At 53.7% G+C, this 9,684-nt stretch overlaps 1 protein-coding gene and 1 pseudogene across 1 annotated transcript in view; both read left to right on the forward strand.

Annotated features, from left to right (window-relative positions):
• Nucleotides 1-1,001: 1,001 nt before the first annotated feature.
• LOC104861902 lies at nt 1,002-4,007 on the forward strand (annotated as a pseudogene).
• A 5,169-nt stretch (nt 4,008-9,176) lies between these two features.
• The window catches only part of Slx1a (SLX1 homolog A, structure-specific endonuclease subunit), a 2,115-nt gene continuing 1,607 nt past the window's right edge, over nt 9,177-9,684 (forward strand). Inside the window, exon 1 of the mRNA XM_033758727.1 lies at nt 9,177-9,604. Coding sequence (XP_033614618.1) covers nt 9,417-9,604 — 188 coding nt within the window. The 5' untranslated portion in view covers nt 9,177-9,416. The remainder of the gene's footprint in view (nt 9,605-9,684) is intronic.

The following is a 9,684-nucleotide window of genomic DNA, read 5'->3' on the forward strand; positions in this document are numbered from 1 at the left end:
GGTCCTTGTGTTTGAGAGGCAGGCAGCAGAACCACTGAACTAAATCCCCAGCCTAGCTGGAACTCTTGAAGACACAGGTATAGGCAGAGACTTTAGGAACAAAACTCTGATTACACAGAAAATATTACAAAGAATCAACCGCTGAGACCTCATCTTTTTTTTTTTTTTTTGAGACAGGGTCTCACTATGTAGTTGAGACTGACCTGGAACTCACTATGTAGACCAGGCTGGTCTTGAACTCACAGTGATCCTCCTGCCTCAGCCTCCCAAGTGCTGGAATTACAGGTGTGTGCCACCATGCCTAGCCTCAAGAGACCTCATCTTATTAAAAAGCCTTTGCACAGCAAAAGAAACCACCAACAGAATGAAGAGACAACCCACAGTGTGGGAAAAAATTTTGCCAGCTGTTCCTCAGACAAGAGTGTGATTTTGGTATTTGTGGAGAGGCCTGAAAAACGAAAATGCAGGCAGGAGTGACATAATCATTACAGAATCAGAGCCCAATATAGGGGCAAAGTGAAAGGGAATTTTGCAAAGAAATTTTGCTTCCATAGTTCAAGCTGGACTTACTACAAGAAATTCCCTACTTAAAATTCTCTTTGTCCAACATGTCTGGGTCTGTCCCACCTCACCTGCCTGAACACATGCGAGCCAACTTCTGCATCTCAGGAATGTCTTTGTCTCTAGAAGAGTTTTGTCATTTTACTAGGATGTAAATGAGATAGAACCTCATGTTTTAATTCATCCAATGAACACTTGCCAGTGTTGAGTGTGAGCCAATACCGTGACTGAGCCACTCCCTAATAGCTCAGTAGTTCTGCCGGCCGCCTGCCTCATAAGCACAAGATCCCAAGTTCAATCCCTGGGAACCAAGAAAGAAAAACTATGAAATTCATGAATATATATTAAATTTCTGTAACCAATGAGTGTAGAAGCACAAATTCCTCCCAGGCATGGGCACTGGCACTAAGGAAGCCCGCGTCTCACCCTGAGGCAGCAGCATGGAGCTGCTCCAGGACACCTCCTGCCCCTGGCTTACGCGAAGGGGGTCCCGCTCATCAAGGACTTGCAGACACCACAGAGCCACTGCAGCACTTCCAGGCTTGGTCTGATGTCCTGCTCATCAGCACCTACCCCAGGTCCTTAGGCAGGGAGGCCACCTGCTCCTGGGCTGCGGTCCCTGCTTGGCCAGCAGGACTGGCCCTCAGCCCTGTTCCTCCTCCTCTCTTCCCAGGCACCACCTGGGTGAGTGAGACGCTGGACACGATCTACCAGGGCGGCGACCTTGGGAAATGTCGCCGAGACCCCATCTCCATGCCGGTGTCCTTCCTGGAGTTCAGAGATCCAGGGCTTCTCTCAGCTGTGCGGCCGGGCCGGGTGCAAGGGAAGCGGTGTGTGTGGGGACCCTGCTCCAGCCCAGCCGCTCGCTCTCCCTTGCCCATGCTTCAGGGCTTGAGACTGTGAAAAATGTCCCCACCCCATGGCTGCTCAAGATGCACTTGCCTGTGGCCCTGCTCCCCAGACTCTGCTGGATCAGGTCAAGGTGAGCGGCAGGGCAGGCCAGAGCGGAAATGCTAGCTTTGGGCCTGTTTTGCGGGGAGGGTATCTTACTTACTTTTCTCATTGCTGAGAAAAAAATACCTGACACTCAAAGTTAAAGGAGGAAAGTTTTATTTTGGCTCATAGTTTGCAGAGGTTTCAATTTATGGTTGGCTGGTTCTGAGGCAGGGAGGCAGGCAGAGGGGCAGAGGAGAAAATGTTCATGGCAAACAGAAAGCAACAACAGCAGCAAGCATCCAGGCACATGCAACCACGGCAGCCCTCTTTCTATCCCTTGTATTCTATCCCGGCCACCCACCCTTAGGGAGGGCCGTCCTGCTCCCCCTCCCAGAACTGTCACCCCAATCCATGGACAGATTGATCATGCACCCTGGAGCCCAGCATCACACTCTCTAAACTCAGCCACCTCTGAAAAGACCCACACGTGACTGCGTGAGGCTTCAGGGGGACGTAAGACACAAGCCACTAAAGAGGTTTTCCTTGAACCTGGGCTCGTATCACATAGGGAGACATAGCCGTCACTCGCCCTGGACTCACAGAGCAGCAAAGGGGGACTCCTGAGTGTAGAGCGGAGGCAAGGGGAACGAGAGGCTCACAGGCCTGTGGAGGGGGGGCTGGTGACACCCCGGCTGTCCTGGTCGCCTGCCTCCTGTTGTGGGGTCAAAAGGGGTCAGGTCAGTAGCAAACATGCCCCCAGGGACCTGCCAGGACTTTGGCACCAAAGCAGCATTCAAACCCAACTCAACTCTGCAGCTGAGCCAAGAGGGTCACATGTTTGAAGACAGGAAGAGTTTGTCTCCAACAAAAAACAAAAGGGGCTGGCGATGTAGCTGTGTGGTAGTGTTCTTGCCTAGCATGTACAAGCCCCTTGGTTTTATTCTTTGTACAAAAAAAAGGCGGGGGGAATCCAAGCCTAGATCCACGAGATCACAAGCCAGCCAGCCTGTGAAGCTGGTTCCTTCCTTTGCTATGCTAAAATAACTTTTCTCCCAGAGATGCTTTGTGTGACAGGAGGCGGGACAGGAGGCGGGGCTGGAAGGGGCTTCCTGTTTCCATGGTTCTCGGGATTGGGTCACCTGCCCCTGCAGGTGTCTATGCTGCACGGAATGCAAAGGACGTGGTGGTCTCCTATTAGAACTTTTACAAGATGGCCAAGCTGCACCCTGAGCCTGGCACCTGGGAAAGCTTCCTGGAGAAGTTCATGCACGGCGAAGGTGGGCCTGACTGTGGGAAGGAAGGGCAGGAGCTTTGAGGTGGTCACCTAAGCTAATTCAACCCCTACGTGGCTGCCTCATCCCCTTCCCCAGTGTCCTACGGGTCTTGGTACCATCACGTACAGGAGGGGTGGGAGCTGAGCTGCACCCACCGTTCACTACCTCTTCTATGAAGACATAAGGAGATGAGAGCCTGTCCCACCCGGGGCCGGAGGGGACCTTGCAGAGGCCCACAGAAACTCTCAGCCCTATCCTCTGTGGCAGACCTAGCAGTCCAGGATGCCCATCCTGCGCTCCTGACTCGACCACAGGCAGCTCAGAAAGGCTCTGCCTAGGCCCACCCCACCTGCTGGCACAAGCAAGTCCCTGCTCCCATCTCCCCACCCCAGCAATGTGCCAAGCCTGAGTCAGCGACCATCGCAAGCCGGGTACAGAACTGTCCCCGTCCTCTGCCAACATAAGGTCCCCACTAGGCTCAGGGAAGGGTCAAAAGAAGCAGCTGTGAGCTTCACCCCAAGGAATGAGGCCCAGAGCCATGGAGCTGGCGGAGGAGAGGCGCCTCCCTGTGCAGTCACATGGGGATCCTTCTGCTGGCTCCATGAGCAGCCCAAAGCCCACTGGAAGCCGCAGGCCCACAACTGCAACCTTTCTCCAGGACCCCAAAAGGGAGACTGAGAAGATGCTGCAGTTCACGGGGCGCTCCCTGCCTGTGGAGACCGTGGACCTCATCATCCACACATCCTTCGAGGAGATGAGGAAGAACCCCATGGCCAACTACACCACCGCAGGCCCTGCCCACATGGACCACACAGTCTCCTCCTTCACGAGGAGAGGTGGGGCCTGGCCAGGCCTGGGGTTTGGGGCAGAGGGAGGGAGGAAGCAGCCACCACGGCCCACCTGGCACGTGCGAGTCCTCTGCACGCACACTCAGGCCTCTCTCCTTCTCTCAGGCATCGTGGGGGACTGGAAAGGCACCTTCAATGTGGCCCAGAACCAGCAGTTTGACGCCCACTACGCTGAGAAGGTGGCAGGCTGCAGCCTCCCCTTCCGCTGGCAGCTCTGAGTGCTGAAGTGGGGAACCACGCAACGGGGTGTTCAGCAGCCTGAACCTGAGCTCAGGATAAAGTACGATGAGCCCACTCAGGCCTGTGTTGCAAGCAAGACAAAGCCTGAGCTGGGAGCAAGTCCCACAGGCCCCAGATACAGCCTCTCCCGCAGGGGCCTCCACTCCACCCCTGTCCCATTGTGCCCGGGATCCGGGAAGTGGAAATCTTTTGTTGCCTTTCCCATGCACACAGAGGGCAGGGATTGTGTGGCTGCTGGGGGGAGAGGAACAGGAAGGAGGAGCCGTCCCGGGGCGGCTCTGAGCCCTCCAGGTCTGGCAGATTTTCCCCCAAGCTCTCAGCGCCAGACTGGCAGTTGGTAATCACCCTGTCCCGGGATCCGGGAAGTGGAAATCTTTTGTTGCCTTTCCCATGTGCACAGAGGGCAGGGATTGTGTGGCTGCTGGGGGGAGAGGAACAGGAAGGAGGAGCCGTCCCGGGGCGGCTCTGAGCCCTCCAGGTCTGGCAGATTTTCCCCCAAGCTCTCAGCGCCAGACTGGCAGTTGGTTTAATCACCCTGTGGGGACAAAGAAAGCCATTTCAAGGGAAGACCTGTTTCACCAAGGTTTCCTTCAGTGCTCTGTGATGCTCACACAACAACAAAACTGCCTAATGATGTGCTGTGTCTGTCCACTAGGGACCAGGGTAAAGCATGCCAGGCAAGTGCTCTCCCAGTGAGCTGTATCCCGACCCTGCCCAGCACAGAGGGCCAGTGTGGGAACCATCTTCTCACTCCCAAACCCTGTCCAACCAGGTCCCTTGCTGTCCCTTCTGGGACTCAAGGACCTCCACAGACTGTGCTTCCAACCCAAACATCCAAGGTTAAAACTGACACTGCTGCATCCACAGATTCGGTTTTATGCCTCAGGTCCACCTTATTTTCCTACTTCTGTCTCATCCTTCTCTCCTGCTCATAACTCTCATTTTTTCCTCCCAAAACCCCGTGGTCTACTCAGTGTGTTGCGACCTGCACAGCATAGGGTCCAAAGCTGGGGACAGCAGTGGGAGATGAAGAAACAAAGACTATTCTTGAGTTGGGACCAGGTGGAACCATAACTTGTCAGGAGGCCATGGCTGCGCGGGCTCCCAGGTACTCTTCATTTATAAGGGAAGGAAGAAAAGGTGGGGCACATACTGCTAGGAGGCCTGGTGGACAGCGCGACTGTCTTCCGAGCAGGCATGCACAGGAGGGGACCAGGGAAGGGTGCAATGTAACTGTCTAGTGGCCCAGGATTTAGCTCAGTGGTTCCAGTGAATGCCTCGCAAGCCAAGCGAAGGAGCCGAATTAGATCCCTGGTACAAAAAAAAAGTAACTGGGGGCTGTGCCATCCGGGTCTGCAGTCTGTGGAGGAAAGCTCGCGGCATCAGTGGTCACTCGCCACATCTAGTCCAAGTGATGGGGCACTTGGAGGACATAAAAGCCCAGGTGTCATTATGACCCCAGTGCGGCCGCACTTCCATGAGGCCTGTGCAGGGGGAATTCAGCGCCGGGCTGTGAGCTGGGTGGTACCAGGGAGGCGAAGAGGTTTGTTCAGCTGGCCACGGTTCTGAACAGTGGGCACTGGTCAACTCTGCACGCTGCAGGCTGCAGAAAGCAGGAAGCCGCAGTTCTCTACTGCAGGGGCAGTGCAGACCCCCAGGGATCTCCAGAGAGAAGGCTGAGCAGGCGGGCCAGGGAGGGACTAAGGACAGAAGCTTCACTTTAAAAGCAGGGACGCCGAGGCAGGGAGGAACTTTTCAAGGTAAAACGATAGCTACAAGCATGGCAAGGGGAAGCAAAGCTGCACACGCAGCCTCAGCACCCGCCCTCTCCCACCCCACTACACACAACCACAACATAAACTGACCCCGATCCGTGATTCCATGGTCATGGAGAACTGGGTCCCCACTTCTGAGGCTCACGGGCCCCTGATCTGGGGTCAGGGTTTTCTGCTCAAAGGCGTGGATGTGCGGCGGCTCCTCTGCTAGGCACTCGTTCACCAGCCTGAGGCGAGAGATGGGGTTGGGAAATGGCAGGCGGGGCTGTGTGACTCGTCCCCAGATGGTGACCCAGAAGAGATCTCCAGCACGATGGAAAGGGATGAAGAACAGAGAATTCACAATACTCGAAACAGGGCTACCAGGATGGGATCCTGGGGTGCTGGGCCTTACTGCAGAGGTGAGGACGTTTGTATGTCATGGATGCAGGGAAAGCCATGGTTGTGGTCCTGGAGCTGAGGGGTTCTGGGGACAATGGTGTTTGTTTTTGGTTTTTTGGGGGGGTACCGGGGATCAAACTCGGGTCCTTGTGCTTTCGAGGCAGGCGGCAACACCACTGAGCTAAATCCCCAGCCCTCACTGGTGTTTCTCAAGCAATGGCTGTCCCTCAAGCTTCACTGCCCAGTAGGACTGGTCCTGTAAAGGCTGACAGTCCTGTCCTCCACCTTGCCCTGGGCAGGAGAGTGGGGCAGATGCTGACCCAGCCCCAGTGAGGCAGCCAGGCCCTCCCGCTTTCCTACGGGTTAACAAATACACCGGACAACTGAGAGCTAAAGCAGGCACAGGTCTCCAATACTATAAAGAAGATCACAGACCAGGAGGCACAAGGACAGGGAGCCAGCTCAGTCTTCAACACGTGTGCTCAGCAGATACACCAAGAAGACGGAAGCCTGACCTCACCCCCAAGAAGAAATAAACAAGTTCATTAAATCAAACTGGCCAAGGGGCAAGGGGCTGATCTGCCCTGCTCCAAAACCCAATTAGGAAATTTCCTGATAATAAGGGGTAAATTCTAAGTGACATGGATAAATACATGTGCAGAATACTCCCTAAGATAACCTTTACTTACCTTTACTTTATTAGCATGGTAAAAAAATATCCTGTAATGGAGATTTTAAAATGGTAATGAAGCCAGATGTGGTGGCGCACGCCTGCAATCCCCGCACTCAGAAGGCTGAGGAAGGAGGATTGCAGTGAGATCAAGGCCAGCCTGAATATATAGTCCATCTCAAAAAAGAAAGCAAAAAACCAAAAACAAAATACAGTGAGGTTTTACATTTATTAAAAGCAGGAAAAGAAACATGCTCTGCAGAGCAAGTGAGAGCCAGTTAACAGTGGGAAAAGAAGTGCACTCTGCAGGGTGAGGGGACCACGGAAGGAGAGGGCACAGCAGTGGCCATCTTGTGTGTCTCTCACTCTTCAGGCTGAGGTCAGGGCTAGGACAGCCTGTCAAAAACCTGCTTGAGTTCTCCAGAACTGGAGATAGCACCTTCTGATTGGTTCCAGGTGGTCTCAGACTGTCTTCTCCTGGATCTCCCACTTGCCTAGGGAGACGGCCTCACTGCCATAAAGCTGTACACTTTATTCATTTGTAATGGGGATCCGGACACTGGGCCTGTAGCTGCCCACTGCATAACTAAGAGCAGGACGAAACTTGGCGTCTGTGCCTTCGTTTTATCTGCCTTCTTACCTTAAAATTTTGGATCAGATGGCTGCTCAGCTCTGCACAAAGGCATGCTAACCATTTAAGGAGTCCTGGTAATATAAACCTCATTAGTCCTAAATTTACCTATCCCATCCTCCTTTCAGACTAAGAGTAACTACTGCACTGCCTGATGGTGGCGTAAGCCTGTGATGCAAGCACTGGGGGAAGCTAGAGGAGGAGGACCACGAGTCGGAGTCCAGTCTGGAAAACTTAGCCATGTGGTAAGACTGTACGAAGAAGAACTTTAAAAAATAACTTCAGGATGTGTAGGGACATCCAATCCCCAAGTTTACAAGGGTCAGTCCCAGATCCCTTGGAGCAATGCCTAGAAGTCCTCAGTGATTGACCTACACCGAGTCACCTCGATTCCAGGAAAAGCAGAGCATTTCAGACCACCCCATGATGTTACTCCCAAGCATAACCATCACCCATATCAGGAACTCAGCACACACACCCGCCACCCAGCACTGCCAGCTCTCAGAACTTCCCACAGCCAGTCCTCATACACTGATCACCAAGAACACAACTTGCCAAGGATTACCTCCTCTTGCAGCCAGGCAAATCCCCAATCTGGGCAAGCCCCAAACCACTGCCTTCGTTACCTTTTCCATAAAGCCCTAAATCTGTCCGCTCCAACGCAGATCTTCCAACTCTTTAGCTGTCCTTTACCACACTACTCTTTTTTTGTTTTTGAGGTGTGGTCTGGCTATGTAGTTTAGGCTGGTCTTTTTGTTTTGTTTTGTTTTGGTTTGGTTTTTTGAGACAGGATCTCACTATGTAGCTGAGACTGATCTGGAACTCACTGTAAGACTTAAAGTCTCACTTTTACTCCTGGAGCGTGAACAGCCAAGAGGCCTCCACGATGCTAGGCCCAAAAGCTCAGCGAGGCTCCAGGAGCTTGTTGGACAGCGAGAGTCACCCAGGGAGGAACACACCAGGCAAGTTGGCAAATAGACCTTTATTAGTCTGGCCAGACGGCACTCCTGAAGCCAAGCAGCTCAGAGAGGCAGCTAGCTCAGAATCAGAGGCCATTTTATATAGGGCTATGGAGGGGGGGTTACACTCAAAACTTACAGGAAGGGGTCAAAGGCAAAGAATCAGTTGATCTGAGCTGGTGGTCATCAATCATATACTGGACCGTTACGTACCAATGATCAGCAGATCGATTATCCATTGTTCCATTTACAACTTAGATCATGGTGTTCAGAACATTCAACTATAGGCAAGTAAGGAGTGGCGTGATTGATGTTGGGTCTCTATGTTCACTACAATTTCCATTTAGTTTCCCAGCTACTTCTAAACAGTTACCTAACAATTCACAATTAATCATTAGTTATCCTATAAGGGATGGGGGGAGCGACAGTCTCTAGGCCGTTTGCTGGTCAACATGGAGTCGCTCTAGTTCAGTTAGACTTTTACATCATTATGTAGCCCAGGCTGGTCTCGAACTCACAGCGATCCTCCTGCCTCAGCCTCCCGAGTGCTGGGATTACAGGCGTGCACCATCACGCCCGGCTAGGCTGGTCTTAAATTCACTATAATTCATGCTGGCCTCGAACTCGCAGCAATCCTCCTGCCTCAGCCTCCCAAGTGTTGGAATTACAGGCATGCACTACCACGCCCGTTTTGAGAGACGTTTTAGAATAAACTGCGTTTCACCACGTCAGCCCGGCAGGAAAAGAAAGGCCCAGTGAATACAAACCCCACCATAAAGCAGCCACAAGACTTCCTAGCCTTACTGTAGCCACTTCCGCTAAGGAATTACTACCGCCCTTACTACGGCGTCCGTAACGCGGCACTTCCGCCCTCATTCCGGTAGGGTTTCCGAGTTTAGCCAACCAGCGTCCGGACTCTGAGGGAGCGGATGCTAATTGGTCCCCTCACGGCACCTCTGCAGCGGTGTGGTGGCCGGTTCGGACACCCGCCTCGTTTCTGAGGTTTTCCAGACCGCCTTGCGATCGTCTCCGAGCAATTTCCCCGAAACAAGCGTCATGCTGCCCTAGCAACTCAATCATCCCAGGGATCCGCGGTCACAGAAATCAACTCCAGCTCTGTGCCCCTAACCTGTAAAGTCCGATGGGCCCCGCGGGGGGCGCGGCGAGGCCCGGGCGCTTCTTCGGCGTCTACCTGCTCTACTGCCTGAACCCTCGGCATCGGGGCCGCGTGTACGTGGGGTTCACCGTCAACCCGGCTCGTCGGGTGCAGCAGCACAACGGAGGTCGCAAGAAAGGCGGGGCCTGGCGGACGAGCGGGAGAGGACCCTGGTAAGGGGAAGGGGTTCTGTGCTTGGAGTCCGCGGGGAGGAGGAGGATCCCTGAGGCGCCGCCTGAATATGGGGTGGGGC

Source organism: Fukomys damarensis, unplaced genomic scaffold (genome assembly GCF_012274545.1).
Source record: "Fukomys damarensis isolate Sample0158 unplaced genomic scaffold, DMR_v1.0_HiC HiC_scaffold_34, whole genome shotgun sequence".
Lineage (NCBI taxonomy): Eukaryota > Metazoa > Chordata > Mammalia > Rodentia > Bathyergidae > Fukomys > Fukomys damarensis.